The sequence below is a fragment of the Sinohyriopsis cumingii genome, chromosome 7 (genome assembly GCF_028554795.1).
Source record: "Sinohyriopsis cumingii isolate HCF-2022 chromosome 7, ASM2855479v2, whole genome shotgun sequence".
Lineage (NCBI taxonomy): Eukaryota > Metazoa > Mollusca > Bivalvia > Unionida > Unionidae > Sinohyriopsis > Sinohyriopsis cumingii.
The window spans coordinates 21,007,577-21,032,628 of NC_142967.1; the positions used below are offsets into that span (position 1 = coordinate 21,007,577).

Below are 25,052 nucleotides of genomic sequence, written 5' to 3' on the forward strand. Positions count from 1 at the left end.
CCTAAATATTTAAATGATTTATGTGTAAACCTTTGCTAGAAACTCCTAAATTCATAAGATTAATATCAGTGCTATTAGAGGCACTCAAGGTGACATTGAAAGTATTAAAACTTATGTTCACAGTGATCATCGTTACAACTATCATTACTGTATAAAAAAAATTGTTTTTCTACAACTGCAGTTTCTACTTTTATAATCATTGTATAAATCTGAACTATCAGTCATATTTGAATATGTATGAGCTGGTAAGTTTCCACATTCAGAACATCCATCAGCAAGGGGATCAAATCTGTTTTGACAAAGGATGCATGGTGTATATGACAATCTTTGATAGACATATCGGTCCTCCTGCTGAAAAGTCTTCTTTTTCCTATTCCAATTGCCCTTTTCCTATTCCAATTGGTCTTTTCCTTTTCCAATTGCCCTTTTCCTTTTCTAATTGCCCTTTTCCTTTTCCAATTGCCCTTTTCATATAAAAACAAATGCTTGTAATATATGCTAGGATAGTAGACCAGCAAATTAAAATGTAATCCTGTGCTCTTGACTCATTATGACTTAGCCATATCTTCCATTTTTTTCAGTTCCTGAGGATCAAAATAACCTTCTGAACATGACCATTGCATTTTCGAAGCGTGCATCACAAGATCATTGGACCATGGACCTGTCCAAGACAAAGTTCCCATATCTGTGTTTTCAATCGGAAGAAAATGCCACAACAGTAATTATTGTGTCACCCGACACACTCAATATATCCCTTCTGTTTCTTATAGATGAAACAAAACCCACATTCACAGATATTTTGACTGAAGGGAATAGAGCAATGCCTTACAGTAACTGGAATTCATCTGGTATACTGCCAGCCTTGGTGGAATATAATACTACCAGTGGAGTCAAAATGTACAATCTTGGAGTAATAGTTGATGTAAATGATGCACATACCATGAATTCAGTCAAAGCTTTAATTGATCCCATGCAGCAGTGCTCAGGTGAGATGACCTGTCACCTTGCGGTAAATGTCACGGTTAGAATCATTATGTTTCCTTCAAAATGCCTTTATTGGGATGAAGAAATCGAGATATGGTCATCAGAGGGATGCAGAGTGAGTACATGTGTATTATAAATGGACATGTAAAATTCCATTTAACTAATAAATTACCAAACTTTCAAGGGTTAGGTTGAAATGTTGTTAAGTCTACACTGTTATGAGCCAAAGACAGTGACTAGCTAGACTGGCTTGCAAACATACCAAGCTCAGAAGGCTGTAATTTCTTCTGGTTCCCATGGCATGGTATGCTGTATAAGTACCAAACTAATGAAACCTCAGCCATTCTGATGACCCCAGCAATTTTTCCAAACCCCCAAAAATTATACATCTAAGTTTCCCTTTCTTGGTGGGTGGCCAGTCCATCACAGGTTATTCCCAAAAGTAGAGTCAATTGTATCCATTTTAGGTTCAGATAATTACAGCAAGTTATGCTAATTGCTAAATAACTCGAGAGCAAAAAAGCAATTGTCAGGGAACCACCTTAGACGCATGAGCTTCAGAGAGTCTGCAATATAACCACCACCAGGCCACACTGCATCTCAGGAACTCTTTATAGATTTATTTACTAAGACTTGCTTAATTGACCACCTGTATTTTAAGACCATTTATATATAAGTCAAATCTGGTTCAGATCCTCCTTGTTAACAAAGACAATCTTTGTGCAGTAAAACCTGCATTAGGACATACCTCCATTAATAGGATGCTTGCTTATGATTTACACTATGTGTGGTATATAACAGTAGCAACGGTCGTCTCCATCCATAAACAAGATGGTTTCAGCAGAACAACTTGGACAGTTGGTCTAATTCAACATTGCTGGCACTGGTAATGCATGTTTTTTTCTCTCTCTCTCTCTCTTTCTCTCTCTCTCTCTCTCTTTCTCACACACACACACACACACACTCACCCCTTGAAACTGAATAGCATGAAGAGCTTTCCATTTCAGCTGGTTTAATGAATCAAATGTGATTTTGACTTTAGTTCAGAATTTTGACTCGTGCATAACATCAGGTCATTGCATGTCAAAGTCACTTGAAGTAAAATTATGTTAGTTAGTGCTACTGGTAGTGGGGCCCCGAGTGGTCTAAAGTGCTCACCGTTCTGGATCACTGCCATCTCACCTATGTCTGCGCGGGTTTGAGTCTAAGGCTCACCTAGCATGGGTACGTGGGAAAGCCTGCCAGTAGCTTCTCGTGGGTCAGTGGTTCTTCCCTGGGTTTTCCAGGGTTCTTCCTCCACCATTTATGCTGGCCGCCATGTATAGCCTATCTTGTGCTGAAAAATGGCGTTAAACCCTAGAACAACAACAACAACAAAAATCTACTGGTAGTAGACCCAAACAATTGATGTGATGCCCAGCTGTACATTGTGGTCTGGTAGTAGACCCAAACAGTTGATGTGATGCCCTGTTGTACAATGTCTGTGGTCTGGTAGTAGACCCAAACAGTTGATGTGATGCCCTGTTGTACATTGTCTCTGGTCTGATAGTAGACCCTAACAGTTGATGTGATGCCCTGTTGTACAATGACTGTGGTCTGGTTGTAGACCCTAACAGTTGATGTGATGCCCTGTTGTACATTGTCTGTGGTCTGGTAGTAGACCCTAACAGTTGATGTGATGCCCTGTTGTACATTGTATATGGTCTGGTTGTAGACCCTAACAGTTGATGTGATGCCTTGTTGTACAGTGTCTGTGGTCTGGTAGTAGACCCTAACAGTTGATGTGATGCCCTGTTGTACATTGTCTATGGTCTGGTAGTATGCCCTAACAGTTGATGTGATGCCCTGTTGTACATTGTCTGTGGTCTGGTAGTAGGCCCAAACAGTTGATGTGATGCCTTGTTGTACATTATCTGTGATCTGGTAGTAGACCCTAACAGTTGATGTGATGCCCTGTTGTACATTGTATATGGTCTGGTAGTAGACCCTAACAGTTGATGTGATGCCCTGTTGTACATTGTCTGTGGCTGGTAGTAGACCCAAACAGTTGATGTGATGCCTTGTTGTACATTGTCTGTGGTCTGGTAGTAGACCCAAACAGTTGATGTGATGCCCTGTTGTACATTATCTGTGGTCTGGTAGTAGACCCTAACAGTTGATGTGATGCCCAGTTGTACAATATCTGGTCTGGTAGTAGTATACCCAAACAGGTGAAGTGATGGCCTGTTGTACATTGTCTGTGGTCTGGTAGTAGACCCAAACAGTTGATGTGATGGCCTGTTGTACATTATCTATGGTCTGGTAGTAGACCCTAACAGTTGACATGATGCCCTAGTGGTACATTGTCTATGGTCTGGTAGTAGACCCAAACAGTTGATGTGATGTCCTGTTATACATTGTGTGTGGTCTGGTAGTAGACCCTAACAGTTGATGTGATGCCCTGTTGTACATTATCTGGTCTGGTAGTAGTAGACCCAAACAGTTGAAGATGATGGCCTGTTGTACATTGTCTGTGGTCTGGTAGTAGACCCAAACAGTTGATGTGATGGCCTGTTGTACATTGTCTGTGGTCTGGTAGTAGACCCAAACAGTTGATGTGATGGCCTATTGTTCATTGTCTGTGGTCTGGTAGTAGACCCAAACAGTTGATGTGATGCCCAGTTGTACAGTATCTGGTCTGGTAGTAGTAGACCCAAACAGTTGAAGATGATGGCCTGTTGTACATTGTCTGTGGTCTGGTAGTAGACCCAAACAGTTGATGTGATGGCCTGTTGTACATTGTCTATGGTCTGGTAGTAGACCTAAATAGTTGATGTGATGCCCTGTTGTACATTGTCTGTGGTCTGGTAGTAGACCCAAAGAGTTGATGTGATGCCCAGTTGTACAATATCTGGTCTGGTACGTAGTAGACCCAAACAGTTGAAGTGATGGCCTGTTGTACATTGTCTATGGTCTGGTAGTAGACCCTAACAGTTGAAGTGATGGCCTGTTGTACATTGTCTATGGTCTGGTAGTAGACCCTAACAGTTGATGTGATGGCCTGTTGTACATTGTCTGTGGTCTTGTAGTAGACCCAAACAATTGAAGTGATGCCTGTTGTACATTGTCTGTGTTCTGGTAGTAGACCTAAATAGTCAATGTGATGCCCTGTTGTACATTTTCTGTGGTCTGGTAGTAGACCAAAACAGTTGATGTGATGCCCTGTTGTACATTGTCTATGGTCCGTTAAGTTTGTCATCACTACTCTTCCTAAACTACTGAAAGGATCACCATTCAACTTTACACACAAATTAATTCCATTGTCAAGTAGTCCGTAGTGAAAATGGTTCCCCTTGAATAACATGGAGTTTGAAGACTGTAAACAAGGCAGCCAAAGCAGCTTCAATGAAAATGTCACAGCCGAAGCAACTATCATGGTGGCCATGGTGGGCATTTTGAAAATCTTACTACTAATCCTAAATTAATGGTCATATTGACATGGTATTTTCACAGAAAGATTTATTTTTATGTCTGATTGGTTCTAGAGGAAAATAGTGTTGATCAAAAACTAAAATGGCCACTATGGCAGCCATCTTGCAAATCATTTTAATACTTTCCTGAACTGACAGTTATAGCAACATGAAGTTTCACAAAAAGACTATATGATTTCTAGATGGGCCTGAATCTAAATGGCGCCATAAAGCATTTATAATAGCAGCTTTAGCTGCCTTGTTTTCATGATTGCTGCTTTGGCTGCCATTATTTCATGATAGCCACTTTACCTGCCATATTTTCATGATAGCCGCTTTAGCTGCCATATTTTCATGATAGCTGCTTTAGCTGCCATGTTTTCATGATAGCTGCTTTAGCTGCCATGTTTTCATGATATCCACTTTCACTGCCTTGTTTTCATGATAGCTACTTAGCTGCCATGTTTTCATGATTGCTGCTTTAGCTGCCATATTTTCATGATAGCTGCTTTAGCTGCCATGTTTTCATGATAGCTGCTTTAGCTGCCATGTTTTCATGATATCCACTTTCACTGCCTTGTTTTCATGATAGCTACTTAGCTGCCATGTTTTCATGATTGCTGCTTTAGCTGCCATATTTTCATGATAGCCACTTTGGCTGCCATGTTTTCATGATTGCTGCTTTAGCTGCCATGTTTTCATGATAGCCGCTTTAGCTGCCATGTTTTCATGATATCCACTTTCACTGCCATGTTTTCATGATATCCGCTTTAGCTGCCTTGTTTTCATGATAGTTACTTAGCTGCCATGTTTTCATGATTGCTGCTTTAGCTGCCATGTTTCATGATAGTTGCTTTTCCTACCATATTTTCATGATAGCCATTTTAGCTGCCATATTTTCATGATATCCACTTTCACTGCCATGTTTTCATGATATCTCCTTTCACTGCCTTGTTTTCATGATAGCTACTTAGCTGCCATGTTTTCATGATTGCTGCTTTAGCTGCCATATTTTCATGATAGCCTATTTAGCTGCCATATTTTCATGATATCCACTTTAGCTGCCATGTTTTCATGATAGCCGCTTTAGCTGTCATGCTTTCATGATAGCTGCTTCGGCTGCGACATTTTCACTGAAGCTGCTTTGGCTGCCTTGTTTACAGTCTTCAGACTCCTTCTATTTGTCAGATAGTCATATCAACATGGAGTTTTTACTGAAAGACCTTTGATGGTGTTTACTTGTTCCTAAATGGTTCCAATCTAACATATGAATGGTGTTTTTACTGAAAGACCCTTTATGGTGTCTCCTTGGTCCTAAACTAAAATGGTGCCAATCAAACATATCAACATGTGTTTTTACTGAAAGACCCTTTATGGTGTCTACTTGGTCCTAAACTAAAATGGTGCCAATCTAACATATCAACATGGTGTTTTTACTGAAAGACCCTTTATGGTGTCTACTTGGTCCTAAACTAAAATGGTGCCAATCTAACATATCAACATGGTGTTTTTACTGAAAGACCTGTGATGGTGTCTACTTGGTCCTATACTAAAATCGTACCAATCTAACATATCAACATGGAGTTTTCACTGAAATACCTGTTATGGTGTATACTTTGTACAAAATTCAAATTGTGCCAATCTAACATATCAACATGGTGTTTTCACTGTCAGAAAGATTTATGATTTATTGTTGACACTAAATCAAAATGGTATTGATCTGACTCGCAGCATTGTTGCCTTGGTGACCATCTTGAATGGTTGTAATGGTATGAGATTTTCACTTGCTATGTCTAGTTGGTCTTGGACTAATTTTGCTTATTAGATATTGATTATTGTTGTGGCCATCATGTAAATCTTTTCATCACCATTTCTTTTGACTCATTAGTCATTTTGATATGGAGTTTAAACTTAAGACTTTTTATAATATCTAAATGGTCCTTAGTATAATTAGTGCTAATCAAACCCTTAATCACTCCTAATACTACTAAAACCCTTAATCAAACCTAGTGCTGATCACACCCTAAATCACACCAAGTGCTAATAACACCTTTTATCACACCTATTACTAGTCACACCCTTAATCACACCTAATGCTGATCTCGACTTAACCACACCTAGTGCTTTTCACACCCTTGATCACACTTAGTGTTAATCACACCTAGTGCTGATTATACCTTTAATCACACCTAGTGCTAATCACATGCTTAATCACACCCTTAATCACCTAGTAATTATCAAACCTTTAACACATTTGTTATTATTACTTTTCACCAGTGCATTGTTGTATCAGCACGAGATTGGCTATTATGTGGTCATGTTAACGTCGTATGTGTCTGCCATTGTAGTTATATGAAAAAGTTGACAATTAGACTTAACATGTGTCTGCCATTGTGTTTGTATGTAAAAGGGGAAATAAATGCATCATCTAGCTAATATTTGTAGCAGTGTAAATCAGTGCATCCCCCAGAGGTGTAAAATTGAGGGTACAAAAAAAACCTTGGTGTCAAAACTGGGGGTCAAATAAAAAATGTGGGGGTCAAAAATGTACTGATACATTTTCATATGACTTGTACTTTTTCAGCTTGAAATAGGATATTGCAACTTGCACAACATATTCTCTCTCTCTCTCTCTCTCTTTCTCTAAACATACAAATAAACCAACATGCACAATTAACAAACAAAATGCATTGTCCATTCAAAGAATAATTTTATTAGTTCTTTTTTCTTTTAAAGTTGTACTTTTAACAGTCTCCTGAAGCAGTATTATAGCCCAACACATTACATATAAGCCAATACAAAAAGCCAAATAAATCTTTTTAGTCAAATGGGAGTTAATTTGCTGCCTTTCATTAAATGTGTACTATCATAGGTTTCATTGTACTTCGTCCTGTAAAACATTTATCCAAATTTCAAGGAGGATAATGATTCATCTTCTTTCTAATAAGTTACACTTGAACTTTAAGATGTTTCTTTTATTGCAGCAAAAGTTAAAAACCAACAAAATCTGCAATGACCCGCTGACTTTGTAATCCAAATAACGCTTTTGTCTCTGCAAGTTTACTGATTTCTTTGTTGTGAAATAATGTCTTAGGTTATAATGTCTTCTCCAGATATCTTATGGTGAACGAGGGCAGATTTTTACAAATTCTAAAATCCTGTCATGAAAGGATTATTCACTTTTGCAGTCTTTGCAATCATGTGATCAGAAGTCACACTGGTAATCATAATGAATGTGCCGTATTCCAGTCAAGGAAATTATTTTCTCCATTTTTCATTGAAGTTAGATCCACGGTTACTCTTTTGTGTTTTGCTTCTTTCACTTTCTTCGCTAATGCTTTTTAGTGCATGCTGTTTTAATATGGAGATCACTTTCTAGTGCAACAAGCCTTAAGGTTAAATGACAGTTTGCTGAGCTCGATGGAAATCACGAAAAGCTCGCGAGATTAGGGGAAGCTACTCCATCATAACATTGCCTATGCTAGTCTGGTTCATTGTTTTATAGTTCCCTGCGTTGCACTTTGCTATACGAATAGAGGAGCGCAAGGCAGGGAGCAAACAAAGCAGGGAACCAGTCAGTGCCTATACTCAAAGTATATATGATGCCATCCATCGTCCAATGCATTGGGTATTAAATAAATCCTGATCATATTATGAAAATCCTTTGCATAAACAAAAAGTATGACAACAAAATGTGTGCGTCAATTTTCTCCAGCGTGCGTCCCTGACGCACAAATGTGCGTAAAGGGAAACACTGGTAAATTGTGTTTGTATGTACAAGGGGAAATTAAATGTGATATCTAGCTAATATTTGTAGCAATGTAAATTGTGTTAGTATGTAAAAGGGGAAATTAAATGTGATATCTAGCTATAATATTTGTAGCAATGTAAATTGTGTTTAGTATGTAAAAGGGGAAATTAAATGTGATATCTAGCTAATATTTGTAGCAATGTAAATTGTGTTTGTATGTAAAAGGGGAAATTAAAATGCATTATCTAGCTAATATTTGTATCAGTGTCCATTGTGTTTGTATGTAAAAGGGGAAATTAAATGCGATATCTAGCTAATATTTGTAGCAATGTCCATTGTGTTTTATGTAAAAGGGGAAAAAAATACATCATCTAGCTAATATTTGTAGCAATGTAAATTGTGTTTGTATGTGGATGGGGAAATTAAATGCATTATCTATCTAATACTTGTAGCAATGTAAATTGTGTTTGTATGTGGATGGGGAAATTAAATGCATTATCTATCTAATACTTGTAGCAATGTAAATTGTGTTTGTATGTGGATGGGGAAATTAAATGCATTATCTATCTAATACTTGTAGCAATGTAAATTGTGTTTGTATGTGGATGGGGAAATTAAATGCATTATCTATCTAATACTTGTAGCAATGTAAATTGTGTTTGTATGTAGATGGGGAAATTAAATGCATTATCTATCTAATAACTTGTAGCAATTGTGTTTTATGTGATTGAAATTAAATGCATTATCTATCTAATACTTGAGTCTAATTGAGATGAAATTGTGTTTGTATGTAGATGGGGAAATTAAATGCATTATCTATCTAATACTTGTAGCCAATGTAAATTGTGTTTGTATGTGGATGGGGAATTAAATGCATTATCTATCTAATACTTGTAGCAATGTAAATTGTGTTTGTATGTGGATGGGGAAATTAAATGCATTATTTATCTAATACTTGTAGCAATGTAAATTGTGTTTGTATGTGGATGGGGAAATTAAATGCATTATCTATCTAATACTTGTAGCAATGTAAATTGTGTTTGTATGTGGATGGGGAAATTAAATGCATTATTTATCTAATACTTGTAGCAATGTAAATTGTGTTTGTATGTGGATGGGGAAATTAAATGCATTATCTATCTAATACTTGTAGCAATGTAAATTGTGTTTGTATGTAGATGGGGAAATTAAATGCATTATCTATCTAATACTTGTAGCAATGTAAATTGTGTTTGTATGTAGATGGGGAAATTAAATGCATTATCTATCTAATACTTGTAGCAATGTAAATTGTGTTTGTATGTAGATGGGGAAATTAAATGCATTATCTATCTAATACTTGTAGCAATGTAAATTGTGTTTGTATGTGGATGGGGAAATTAAATGCATTATCTATCTAATACTTGTAGCAATGTAAATTGTGTTTGTATGTGGATGGGGAAATTAAATGCATTATCTATCTAATACTTGTAGCAATGTAAATTGTGTTTGTATGTGGATGGGGAAATTAAATGCATTATCTATCTAATACTTGTAGCAATGTAAATTGTGTTTGTATGTGGATGGGGAAATTAAATGCATTATCTATCTAATACTTGTAGCAATGTAAATTGTGTTTGTATGTGGATGGGGAAATTAAATGCATTATCTATCTAATACTTGTAGCAATGTAAATTGTGTTTGTATGTGGATGGGGAAATTAAATGCATTATTTATCTAGTACTTGTAGAAATGTAAATTGTGTTTGTATGTGGATGGGGAAATTAAATGCATTATCTATCTAATACTTGTAGCAATGTAAATTGTGTTTGTATGTGGATGGGGAAATTAAATGCATTATTTATCTAGTACTTGTAGCAATGTAAATTGTGTTTGTATGTGGATGGGGAAATTAATGCATTATTTTATCTAGTACTTGTAGCAATGTAAATTGTGTTTGTATGTGGATGGGGAAATTAAATGCATTATCTATCTAGTACTTGTAGCAATGTAAATTGTGTTTGTATGTGGATGGGGAAATTAAATGCATTATCTATCTAGTACTTGTAGCAATGTAAATTGTGTTTGTATGTGGATGGGGAAATTAAATGCATTATCTATCTAATACTTGTAGCAATGTCAAAATGAGCATGTGAATACAAATTCTTGTTTTACATCTTGCACAAAAATGTTTTAAAGTGACTTGTAGGTGATCAAGGTACATATTTTCTATGAAAATTCAAAATTTATCTTTTATCTCTAAATTTTCCAAACATCTTGCTCAGAATAAATTATATCAATGCACTTAATCATCTTTTTCCAATAAATGTATATTTAATTTCTTACATTAATGACAACAATATAGAAACAGTGTGATTTACAACTTGTTTGTCCATTGCGGTCTTTTAGAAAATTCATCTTGGTGTTAAGGTAAACTGGAAATTGCACTCATAAGGTGACTCTTACCACATTTACATGTAGGAACCTGGCCAAAAGTAAAGTTTGTAAGTGATCTATTGTTTTTACTTCTTTCAATTACAACATAATTGATGTTTTTACTTTCATTTACATCATCTTTTATACAGTGAAACACCCTTTAATTTTTGACATGCATATTTTTCCTGAAAGGTATCAAGCGAATCAAGGCTGGACGAGCTGCACTGCCTGTGTAACCATCTGACCTCCTTTGCAAGCAGTTTTTTTGTGTTGCCAAATTTTGTCGACCCATTTGCTGATGCCAAGCTTTTCTTGACTTTCTTTGAAAATCCTATTGTTGTTGCAACAGTTGTATTTGTGTGGCTGATTTACTTTACTTTACTGCAATGGGCACTAAGAGCTGATAGAACCGACAAGTCCAAGGTAGGCTATTTTATATATATATATATATATATATATATATATATAATATATATATGAGACTTTTAATGAATTGGGCTAGTCTTTCTGTTTCATCCTTTAGGTTTTGAAATCTTGCTGCATTGGAGTAGGTAAAAAAAGCAATTCCTTAGAAATCGTAAGCTCCATCCACCCACCTAACCATCCATCCAGTTTTACATTTTCAAAATGGTAAAATTTAAGCTACCATAATTCATATTTTTTTATATCCAGAATTTTGGAATCATACCCTAAGATGTGTATGAAGTACAGAGGAATTAGATCTGATATTGTCTAGGAAGAATAGAGGAATTGGAACCTAAAATTTGTTTGAAAAATAAATGAATCAGGCCCTAAAATGTGTATAAAAATAAAGGAATTGGACCTAAAATGTTTATAATAGAAGAATTGGACTTTAAAATGTGCATAATTAATAGAGGAATTGGACCGAAAATGTGTATGAAGAATAAAGGCAATATAACCTAGATAATGTATGAAGAATAGTGGAATCACACCCTATAAATGATCCCTGAGCTTTGATACTTGTATTATTGCAGATAGGTATTCCCTTTGTGTATTGCAAACATGTACTTCCTTTGTGTATTGCAGACAGGTACTTCCTTTGTGTGTTGCACACAGGTACAGTGCAATCCCGCTATGATGCGAATTAGGATATAACACGGTCGTGGCGTGGCTCCCAAAATTTCGTATATTCATTCGCACATGAAAAAATATTTTTTGTTCAAAGTATATGAAATAGTGAATAACAAATTTATTATCATCATGGGGAAAGAGATTGCGTTGAATTCGAATTTAATATGATCTTGGCGTGGTTCCTGAAATTTTAAATACATGTATGTATATATTTCTTGTACCAGGAAAAAATATTATTTTTTTTAAGTACGAGAAATATTGTGTAAAACATTTATTATCACTTTGGGGAAGAGTTCATGTATGAATTTTAATATAATACAGTCGTGGCGTAGCTTCTAAAATTTAACAATATCACCAGGTTCTTGAAGTGTTATGCCAAAATAAACATTATCTGATATGTTACCAGTAAATAATGTCCGCTTTATTAGCTGGAAATTAAAATGGTATGAAATTGTATATGTGTTCAGCTTTTGAAAAATATTTTTATAAGTGACTCGTGACCATTGCAGGCCTACTGCACTTAGTTATTCAGGTTTTACATGAACTTATGAATGTGTTATTAATTTCCTATTTTTTTTATTAAAATATCTCACCGTTATTGTAGCCCAAGTTCACAAATGCAATTCATTCTCTGCACTTTGCACACAATTTTTTTACATTATTTTCGGGTAGAGATCATGTATGAATTCGAGTATAATACGATATATAATACGATTGTAGCATGGTTCCTGAAATTTTAAATATATATACGATTCATTTTCTTGTACCCAGAAAAATACTTTTAAAAAGTAAGAGAAATAGTGTGTAAAATGTTTGTTATCATTTTGGGGAAGAGTTTGAGTATGAATTTGAATATAATACAATCGTGGCTTGGCTTCTGAAATTTAACAATTTCACCAGGTTCTTGAAGTATTATGTCAAAATAAACATCGGAAATGTTACTTGTTACTGATCCATGAGTAAATCCAGTAAGTTGTCTTTGTGATTGTCTTCAGTTAATTCTGTATACCATCAGTTAGAGCATCTGCCTCGGATGCGGGAGGTCGTGGGTTTGATCCTCGGCCGAGTCATACCAAAGACTTACAAAAATGGTACTAACAGCTGCCTCGCTTGGCGCTCAGCATTAAGAGGTTAGTGTTAGGACTGGTCGGCCCAGTGTCAGGATAATGTGACTGGGTGGGACATCATGCTACATGTCTGCGGCATGATGCCCCAGTGCTAGGCATCACTATAAACTGCCACATTGCAGACATCGTAGCGATATGACTGAAAAATTGTTAAAGCTACATTAAAAATCCAAATCACATCACACACTGTATACCATCATTCCTCAAACAATAGCCAACATGTGTTTCTTTAAGTGCATGCACAAACAAGCAGCAGACAATGCGGTGGTTGATAAAAGATTCTCACAATTTAATAAACATCAAAAAATGAAAGATGCCAACATGTTTGCTGGGCTTGGCGGTGTTATTAGATGCAATCAGTTGACCAGTAAATAATGTCCGTTTTATTAGCTGGAAATTGAAAGGGTATGAAATTGTACATGCATTCAGCTTACCGATTTTTTAAAAAAGTGACTCATGACCATTGCAGGCCTACTGCACTTAGTTCTCGGGTTTTACATGGATAGGGTGTTTGTTTATGAACTCGTTATTAATTTCCTATTTTTTATAAAAATATTTCACCGTTATGGAAAAGCAAGTTCACAAAAGCAAATAGTTCTTTGCACTTTGCACCATGATTAGTATAGTAGTTTTCACACGTTTCTTTCGATAGTCACAAAATCTGAAGTAAAAGTTATATGCACGCTGAAAGCATGTGTTGATTTGTAATTATTCTTGTTGTAGTCGTTCAAACGAATAGGCATACAAGCGTTAATTATTGGAAATTTGCAATGGATAACTGTACACGGAAACGCATATGAGAAAATATTAGCAGTATGAAATTTGTAAAGACACCGTTCATAGACACTGGAACGTAATGAACCGTACATGTGCTTCATCTTTCTTAACCTAATTTTGCTGTTAATTTTTTCTATTGAATTGAGACACATAATGTTGTGTGACAAAATTATTGAATAGTTTAAATATGTATGCAATTTTTGCAATGGAATTACATATTTTATGGATTAATTTCAAACCCTGACGGTACGATATCAGATGGCAAGTAAACGGTGTTGATACTCTGTTCATGCTATATATTAGACATTGAATTCAGATAAAATGATCACGGGAAAAAATCTTGAATATTGTATATCTGTGCAATTGTTCAATGGAATTACGTGAATTATAGATGAACTGAATGCCACGACGGCACAATAGTAAACAGTGTTGATACCCTATTCATTATATACTGTAGACATGAATACACGTATATGTGCCAATGAGTTGTTCTCTCAAAAAAGTTAAATACTGTAAAACCCCGCATTAACGCGACCCTGATAATTAATGTGATCCAATTTTGTGGACCCCAATTATTGCATTATAGCGGGGTTCCACTGTATCTCCTCTGTGTATTGCACAAAAGTACTTCCTTGGTGTATTGCAGACAGGTACTTCCTCTGTGTCTTTGCAGACAGGTACTTTCTCTGTGCATTGTGGACAGGTACTTTCTCTGTGTATTGCAGATAGGTACTTACTCTGTGTATTGTGGACAGGTACTTTCTCGGTGTATTACGAACAGGTACTTACTCTGTGTATTGCAGACAAGTACTTCCTCTCTTCAACGTGATTAAAATGGGTAAACCCGTGTTTGACTTAATAATCTTTTATGCCTCATTAACCTCATAATTCTAATTAAAATGAAAGGACTTAGTATTTTATTTTATTACATTAATACCTGTCTTGAAAGACCACTGTTATGTGAGACCACCTGTCTTCAGGGACCATAAACTGGTATGAGAGACCACCTGTCTTTAGAGGCCATACTTTTATGGCAGAAGAGGTGGTCTTTCAAGACAGGTTCTTTTGTAATGAATGTGTGTGAGATGAAACAAAAAATGTTACCGATGTAAGATGGTATGCAGATACTGTAATGACAAGCAATCAGACTCGTCAGTTGTTCTTCATACACATCAGTAAAGATAGTAAAGGAATGTTATATTAAAGAATAAAGATAGTCTCATCATATTTTTACTTGAGAAGAAAACATCACATGGTTTCAGAACTTTTATCTTAAATACATGAGCCATACTGTGGTGCCTTGTGGCAGTAAAGGGCACTCATTTTAATGACATTGTTTAAGAGTTGAAATCAAGAACTTTAGAAGTTTCTCAGTTATGCTGCCAGACCATGCAAGTAAGCTAATGCAAAATTGTCCCTCTTTAGCAATTTGATATCAGCTATGCAGGAGAGCTTGTGCAATGAAACCTACCTCTCACAAATAAAAATCTGTATAGCACAAATAATCTAAATAAAAGTCTGGCAGTGTTTTGATCTGTGTAAGGTTGCCTGATCATTACAGTGTGTATCTGATGTACATTTCCATGCATCTTTTACACTAACTGCATATGACTGGAAGTCCATTTAGGAAGTCCTAGAGACAATGGTTGGTAAAGGATTGCTTTAAAGGTATGTCAGCCTGGACTTCTGACTTTGGTCAGGAGGTTGGTTGATATGAAGAGCACAAGATACATGGAAGGGAAAAAGGAATGTCACATGTTCAGATGTTAAGTACAAGATTTTAGCACCCTATAATATTCCTGACTTTCCACCCCTTTAAAACTAATTGCTGGCAACATTGTTGAAGGATTGGTAGGGGAATTTACTTCTCAGGTACATGTAATCCTAGTCAAATCCAGAATGGTGCAAGAGGACAACATTTGGGATCAAATTAGTATCAGTTGGGAAATTAATATTATAGTTCATTTATTGTAATGAAATAATAATATTTATTTACCAGTTGTCTTCATGTTGTCCTGTAATGATTTTAAACATGTAGTAATCGTTCAATAAGATAACATCATGTCTTCCGAATTTGTTTTTAAATGTGTTGACCAGCTTGATAACAGGCACTTATTAATGATTGAATTAATGATTTTATGAAGGAATTATGTGCTATAAAGGCCACTGTCCTGCTGTTAACAGTAATTTACAGCAAAAGATCACACACATCAGTTGTTATTTGTTATCACCAATAAAAATAGCAATGGAAGGTTGGATGAGAGAATAAAGGTATATTCTCATTTAACAGATCTATTCTCACTTGAGATTAGATGTTTAAAGGTTTGTCTTCGTGATTGTCAATGGTGATTATTTCTTCTTGTTCTTAATCTTCATAGTAGTACAGTGTGGCACTTTGCAGTAAAGATATGCCACTTGGGGTACAAGGGAAATTAACAGTATGCCTCCGTTGTGAATATGACACAAAGGGTTCAAGGGGTATTATACATTAGTACATAGTTTTAACAATAGTGTGGCATATGGGGTACAAGGTAAATTTACAGTTAGTCCTATGTATGACATTTCCCTTGTGCCCATAATTTTATCAAATATGGCATTTGTGTCCATAGTTTTAACATAGTGTTTTACTGATCAACACCCACATGTACTGACTAACACTACATTTACTAACCAATGCAGTTTTTTTAATGATAATCACTCACTCTCCTGTCTGTTGACCAATGCCTTGTAGCAGTACTAACCAATGAAAGAGTATGAATTTTTATATGTGTAGACAGACATGCTGTCAAACCTGACAAGGGTACAAATATACTATCACACAAAGGGAGGGGGTGCTCGCATGCATAGACACAACAATTCATGGGATTTAAGTTTTAATTATGAAACACAAAGACATCAACATGTACATTTGTTTTGGCAGTTTTTAAATAAAAAACTTCTTTGTACCAGCCTGTAGTTAATTAGTAAAAATGTCATTTTTCTATATATTTAATTGAGTTAAATGCAGATTTCAGTAGTAATTCTTGTTTCTCGTGGCTTAGTACTTGTTCAAATGCCTAATTTAGATCTTATGAGCGAATCTCCAAAAACAGCTTTTTATAAAAATGCAAGGTTTTGAAGCTGAACTATTTTTATTTCATTTGTTAAGGATTTTATGTGGATTTATATATAAAAAAAAATTCACCCAGAAAAAGACCTGAATATTTTTGTTTCAAAAAGTGTTGGAACCCTGATTTTGGCTTTTATGCAGATGTTAGCCAAGTGAACATTCTTAAATCCACTTTGATTTTAAGGTCAGTGGTCTTCATTAGGTTTCTATCTGTTGTGGCGGATGAGTGCGATAAGACAAATGAGTATGAACTGGCTTTTATTATCAAACCCATTTTGTGGCTATATCTATTAACAATACCTTGAATAATGCCAGTTCAGAATTTTATTTAAAGAAGGTATTGTTTTTTAAACCAAACTTTGCATATGGGTAAATCCCAGTATCTGAGATGAGTTCATTGATCTCTTATCTATAATATTGGATTCAAAATTATTTCAAAAGTTTTTGTACTGCTGTTATCTTTCTTGTAAACATGTTAACTCAAATACATAAAAAATTATTTGTGTTTTAAAAAAATTTGGCATGTTGAATTTATCAAAAATATTTGACTTGATTTCAATACTTGGCAGTTGAAAAGGAAGAAACAAACTTATCATGGATTCCTGCAAATTATTTTCAACCAATAGAGCATCAGTCTAATCATGGGACTTTTGTTTTTGGTGAATGGTATTTTCGTTAACTTTCTATTAATTCCTGAACTGAACAGATATGTAATTTTCTTGCAATCAAATCCATTATTGTTTGAAAAGGATGCTGGTATTGCTTGATTTTTAATGCATTTTGTACATATTATTAGCTTTATTATTTCCAGAAATCAAGAGCCAAATGCATTTCCCCAAGACATTGTGGCTGTTCACATGGATAAATATTGAATCTGTGACCCTGGATTACTGAGCTACCACTGCTTCCCGTTCTTTGAGGTTTCTCTTTAGCTTGTTAGTCCTTTGTCGGACTCACCTATACTCTAAATTCTATGAGGTTACTCTATAGCTGGTTATAGTCCTTTGTCGGACTCACCTATACTCTAAATTCCATGAGGTTACTCTATAGCTGGTTATAGTCCTTTGTCGGACTCTTTTTTTTAAAAATCTGCAGTTAGCACATTTATCCTGTACAGAAATTCTAAGGATTTTTGCTTGAAAAAAGTGCAAAGTAAATTAAATGGATTTTCTTTCTATGTAGGAATTATCAAGGAAAGTTGACACAAAGGAAACAGATGAGAGTTAGTGAATGTAAATTCTCTTCTACTGTGTTGCCATGGCATGACTGTTTTAATATACTATTCTGTATCTTTCCAGGATATTGCATAGATGTGTTCATTGTATTGTGCTTCCATTTGTAAGTCATACATCCATCACCAACACCTGGTGAACTGAGTTCTGTATATCGTCCTTCCATTTGTACGTCATACATCCATCACTAACGCCTGGAGTTCTGTCAATTGTCCTTTCCTATAATTTGAATCATTATCTAAGATTTATGACCACTAGGGACTAGAAGGGCCAGTTTCATTTGGATGTATATACAATTTTAACTTATCAGTTATTATTATAATTGCTTCAGCTTATCAGTCATTATCACTGTTATTATAATTGTTTTGTCAGAATGGATGGGTTTCATGTCTTTTTCTTTCTCAATTATAGATTGGAGTTATAGTAAGCACCAACAACGAGCCATCCAACCAGTACCTGTATGTGGTTTCTGTGACAACTGGTTGGTGGCGAGGTGCAGGAACAACTGCCCAGGTGTATCTGTACCTGATGGGGGATAAAGGCATCAGCTCCATCCATTGTCTGACAGACAATGAGAGGTATTGTTTGCAGTCAGGTTCACAGGACTGGTATTTGATCACCACCCAGTCAAGTCTTGGGGAATTAACAGGTGTCACAATCTGGCATGACAACACAGGGAGCTCTCCAAGATGGTATGTGTACTGTGCAGTGGAAACTGCCTTCATGAACATATTTGTATGAATGACACCTTTTTGAAAGACACTTTAATGACTCCATGAGAATCATCTCCTTATGCTCACCTGAAGTGTTTGGACATCTATCGTCAGCTTTGTCTGTCCATCCTTGTTTTCAAGTTTTTGCTTTTTGTTAACTTTTCAGATATTGCATGTGACATCGAATTGTAGGAATTTAACAAGTGTCACAATTTGGCAGTGATAACACAAGGGATTTTCCAAAATTGTTTGCATACCATGTAGTGAAACCTGCCTTCAAGAACATGTCTGTATAAGGGACACCTTTTAGAAAGAACACTTTCATGAATCCTAATATGCCTCAGCAGTTAGAGCAAACACTGGTGGGACATACGAGTTCCAATAACATTTTGGTTTTACTTGTTCAACAAGATTTTCGAAGACACCAATGGTTTTTTTTTTTTATCATAATGATGACATTTTTTCATGTAAAAGTATTAAGATTGTTTAATTTTCCTAATGAAAGAGATACAAACTTTCCCTTTTTTGAATGTGTTTTACACATATATTGGGTTGTCAGTGGAATTGATTCTTTCAATTGTCTTGTACAGTGTGACCCTGCTATAGCACACTCCGTTATAACAAACACGAATTTGGATATCACACGGTCGTGGTGTGGCTCCTGAAATTTCATATACATTTATTTTTCTTGTACATAAAAAAAGAAAAATTCTTTCTTAAAAGTACCAAAAAAAATGTAAAAAGTTTATTATCATTTTGGGGGAAGAGATCCCATATGAATAATACAAGACAATTGTGGCATGGCCCCTGAAATTTTATCTGTATTTTTTCGTACACAAAAAAGTAGTTTTTTCTTCTAAAAAGTATAAAAAATAAGGCATAAAAAGTTTATTCTGGGATCGTGTAGGGCTTCGCCAATGTCGCAAACTTGGATTGTTTTTCCTTATTGGCAGCAAAATATCCCATGTGGCAATTTTTTAAAATAAAATTTTTATTGGCGATATTGTTGGCTGTTTGAACTTTGTATACAACCATTGATTTGGAGTGCTGAAATTCAGAGGCCCCATGAAAGAAAGCCGCAAACTGGATATAAAATGCACTGAAATTTATTGTTCCATGAACAATTTCTTTGTCCATATTGACAAACCATCTAAACAGTGCATTGTTATATCATAATCCACTTATCTTGACATCTAGTATGAGTACTGTATGTTGTGAAATATCCACTTTTTTGTTGTTGACATTTCTGGCAACGGAGATCAACCGGACCGGGCATTATCTCATAATCTATCTTTCATCAGATTTTCGGCCGCTCGCTAGTAATTAATATATTCGCATGTGACATATGTATGTGGATGGTAAGTAAACTTCCTCTTCTTTTCACTCAGAATTAAATCCTTCAGAACACTCACATTTTCTGTAATAATTCCTGTCATCAGACCAGAACACATGCATCTCTATCGTCCGTTGACCCTTTGTTAATTTTCAGATGCATACGAGGAAGGCAGCATCACGCTGCTACCACAGATGTATATATAAAAAATAATTTGAAAATATACATCTTACTTATTGGTTTATTCAATAGGCATGGAGGGACAGTACCTAGAATAGTCCAAATGACGGCCAATTCCTTTTTTAAAATGTACCCAGATAAAATTGTTTGCTGAAATTTCAAAGGAAACAGAATACCTTTGAAGCACTGATTGTTATGAAAACGTACTCAGCAAATGGACAAAAAAATCAGTCTCAATCATGCAATACAATTATTTGATGTTGCAGCCCTAATAAGAAATGGGCTTTTGTTTGGTTCTCTAATTCTATCCTCTAGTAGTGACTTCAATAACGCATGCACCCTTCATCAAAGAAAGCTGACTAGAATCTTTCAATAAAAACAAGAACTTTTCTTCAAAGGAAGTCAGTACCAAACTTAAATAAAAGTGATGGAATCTGATGGATTTTCACATTTTCCAACATGACTGGAGCATGTTAACTGTGCCATGATAGTTTCCTTTTTGTAGGGAAAAGTTTATACTTATGAACGCTACCAACGGCAGCTTAAAATGCAAACTAACTTTTACTGACTTGGGACGTACTGAAAAGTAAATGTGCTTCATCATTCATTATGTGATTGTGCTATATTTTTCCACTGAATTCAGACCAATATGACCTGTGACAAAGTTATTGAATATTTTAAAGCTGTGTGTGTGCAATATTTTTGATGGAATCACTTGTATTGAGGATTCAACATATATGATGAGGTTCACGGGTGAGTACACGGTGTTGACACTCTATTTATGCTATACATTAGACATGTATATTTAAACAGTATTCACGTATATGTACCAATTTGTGGTTCTCTAAATAAATTAAACTATTATATAAGTCTTCTCTGTTTTCACTAAAGGTGTATTTCTCACTTAATATGCATCACTTTAAGACGGTAACTGTGCTGATGAAGCACGTATTTTCCCACTTGCATTTATTACCTACACGCACACACATCCTTGCAATTTGTTTTGGTTACATGCATCATTTTCTTAAGCTAACTGACCTGGTTGCTGATAACACGATTCGGTCTATACCACAGTCGGGTTCTATGGCTCACAGCTACCGTGTTATAGCGGGGTCACACTGTATTTATACCCAACAAATCATTGATTTATTAATTTCTGATTCAAAATATAATGTGTCTATTTAATAATAACCTACATTGGGATATAGAAACCCTTTTGGAAATTACTCTGTCCATCCTTCCTTTCATCAGTCTGTCTGTCTGCCCATACACACTTCTTGTATCCAGCACAGCTTTGTAACCCATGTACATAATTGCATGCCATATGAGATATAACAGAAGATTTTGTCCTTCAGTTCAAATTCGGACAGAGTTATTGCCTTATTTACATCAATATTACATCCTCACTTAAAGTAGATCCTTGTCATCAGCATAGCTGAGGAACCATTCAACATAGAATGATGCAGTTTGGTGTGAACATTTGTCTTGTATAGATCTAGATGTGCTGTTTATGTTTCTGTTTTTTCTTGTGGTTCACGTCTGTTATAATGAACATACACCTCTTCCTCGATAACTCATTCAAAACAGGGTCCCAAAACATAGACTGCACAATAAGTGAGGGCACAAGTTACTGTGACCTCTGCAAAATAAGATGTGATACCATCCCTGCTGAACATCAAGATCCTCCCGGCTGTTTAATGGCTGAAATGCTCATGTTATAATTGCTTTGAGAATAATTGTAAATAAAATTCTTTTCATTATGAAATTGTTCGTTATTCTGTATAAATTACATTTATTTTCAAGATGCTCAACATCTGAACATCTAAAATATCATTAACATTATTCCAGCTGGTTTAAAAACATTTCCATGTACGTGAAAACATTTGTGGATTACATCAACGCTTTTTGTTGTTGTTGATTAGTCCAGTTCCTTGCTTTGTATCCTAAGCCAGAGTGCAAAGCATGGAGTACACAAAGAAAGGAACCAGACTATTTATTGGTCACCAGATAAGATTCCTTTTTAAAAAAACTAGCAACATTTATTTAGTGAAACAATCATCTACAGTGAAACTTAATTTTTTGCATTGTCAGTAAATAATGATGCTGTGATTTCATTGCAAGTAATACACCACTCCCTTGATAACTCGCACCCGGATAACTCGCAATCCCGCTTATAACGCGGTGTCCGTCTTGGCTCCCGATTTTTTCCAGAGAAAATATATTTAAAATATCTTTAAAATATGCTGAACATCAAAAAATTATGATAAGAATTGATAAATTAAACCTTGATACATTGCTCGTTTTATCATCGAAAATGGTGATTAATGCCCGTAAAAATATAATCCATATTTTGAAATTTGCAAGTTCTAAATAAGAATTATGCATATTTGGACGCAAATTTTTGATGTGGGACGCAGAAAATCACTGAGGCAGGAGTCCTCCGTATGCATGTAATAGGTGCACGGGAAAATTCAAAGATTTGCTGGTCTTGTTTCAGCCACCTGCTTTGTGGGAAAATGTGTTGATTAGTTAACCGTGCTGATATTTACAATGACAGAATTCAGTGACTGAAAGACTCTTTGATGTACATACATGTTGCCATTTTATAAGAGTACATAAAAAAAAGAACATGATGCAGTAGCTAGGAGGCTAGTTCAAAGGCTTTGACTGGCGGCCGGGTGAGAAAATGTACTGATATTTAGTGATTGAATTCAGAGGCAGAAAGACCCAGTTTTAAAATCCTAGCGAGACCTCTGTTTCAAGATATCATATATTATTTAAGTTTTTATGATAAATAGTCAGTATACTGTAAATAAACAGTCTGGTGAAATAGTGATCAATGAAAACTTCTGGCAAATGCTAACAGGTGGCAACTGAGAATGAAATAAACACCAATTAAAAGTCTTCCTGTATGAAAGTCATGTTCTAATCCTTTAATTCCGTTTCAGTGTAAACATTATAATCACAACATATTCTGTTCATTGAAAACATGAAAAGAGTCAATCGACCGTCACATAGAAACCCGTGAGTACTTCTGTGAGAACCTAATTACATGCCGGCTTTGTTTTGATCAACAACTTGGGGAAATGTTTGTTGCATTAAAAAATCGATTACAAGAGACCTGGGGTGCTGGATTAAGGGTCTTGGAGCTGCCTTTGACGTAAAGCAAAACAGTAACAGAGACAGCGACGATGATAGTGACTTCGAAGATTTCAGTGAAACTGATGTCATTAATGCTGAGGCTGTTTGTGAGAAATTTGTACAGACTTATGGTCCTGAGATGGGCATTTCTCTTGATGATATGGAGGAGTGGATTTGTGCTGGCAATGATTGCCCCACAGCCAAATACATGTCAGATGAAACAATAATTAATTCTATAATGAACAAATTTGCAGCAGAAGATGATTCTAACTGGAGTACCACAAGTGTTGAAAGTGATGCAGACGCAGATGTTGCACCACCTCCCCCCTCTGCACAGGAAGCTATCAAATATTTTGATATTGCCATAAGATGGCTGGAGACCCAAAATGTTGACTATGTAAAGCTCATGCAGTTGAGAAATCTGAGGGATTTTGCTCGGTGGCAGAGAAACCAAGGAGTAACACACACAAAAAAAATTAACTGATTTTTTCAAAAAGTGAATTGATATTTGTCAAGCGTGGCATGAACAGCAAGTATTAACTAGTTCTAATTTACGTTGTTTTAAATTTGTAGACCAATTAAATATGTTAGTTCTGATTAACCCTTGTTTTTTTTGTTTTCCATTTTACTTCTATCGCATTCAAATCTATCTATCTATCGTTCGATCGACACTGTTTCTCAAAAAGTCGATCTTTTGTATATAAAAAAACTTCTAATTTGGATCAAAGAATAAAACTAGAATGTATCCAATTCAACATAAAAATTAGTGAAGTGGTACACATGTTAAGCGAACGGAAACCACGTGGAATAATGTTTTTGATGATCGCCTCAATATACTGTAATTTATCCTGAAATTAATGTTGCCCTATGAGGAAATAATAAATAAAGTACACTGTTATGAAGAGATATTTATTCACAGTTAATCTCAGCACATTTATAAAGTGAGTATTCAACACTATAATCTGCCAACCGCCCCCCCCCCTTATTTTTCCTTTATGTTGTTGATCACTTTTTTGGTTTTGGGCTTATTTTATAGGTCTCTCGATAACTCGCGCCTCACTTATAGTGCGGTCGATGTTTCTAGATCCCGATGTGCGCGAGTTATTGAGGGAGTGGTGTCGTGCTAAAATTTCACTTGATTAAAAACCTATTTAATTGGTTTTGATTCATTAAAGTATTGCCTCCAGTAAGTGACATTTTCATTGACTGAAATTTCATTGAATATCTTTATTTATGGTGTACAAAGAATGTTGTTTGGAAAGAAAATGTAACAAAATATAAGACTTCTTATTAAAAGCTGATACTATCATAATGTTGATTAAAATTTCAGGTCATATAAACCATTTTCGATGATAAAATGAGTGACATATCAAAGTTTCAGTTAGGAATTTCAATTTTTATTTTCTTGAAGTCAACAAATAGGGGTCAATTTCTAGTAATTTCTTGTATTTAAAAAAAAATGGGATATATGCCTGACTCCTTATTAGGAGCAAGTTGGCAATTTATCACAAGACATACTCAGAATGTTGAGGTGAATAAGAAATACAAATTCCTGCATCTTTTTTCAATTCATTTATTATTTTAAATTGCATTTAGTATTTTCATTGGTTTTTGTTGACTGTATTCTACCCCTCAATGAATTATTAAAAATAATAATGTTATGTTTACTAAGCACCAGCTGTAAAGTCGTGTGTAAGCTATAATCTACCTGTCTTGGGAATATTACCCTGGCCTTGTGTTTGATCTCTA

General features: G+C 35.3%; 1 protein-coding gene across 1 annotated transcript in view; it reads left to right on the forward strand.

Annotated features, from left to right (window-relative positions):
* Window positions 1-25,052, forward strand: part of LOC149794845 (polycystin-1-like protein 2) — a 98,325-nt gene that overhangs the window by 41,239 nt on the left and 32,034 nt on the right. The window contains exons 8-10 of the mRNA XM_089964500.1: window positions 582-1,099; window positions 10,792-11,022; window positions 18,348-18,628. Coding sequence (XP_089820626.1) covers window positions 582-1,099; window positions 10,792-11,022; window positions 18,348-18,628 — 1,030 coding nt within the window. The remainder of the gene's footprint in view (window positions 1-581; window positions 1,100-10,791; window positions 11,023-18,347; window positions 18,629-25,052) is intronic.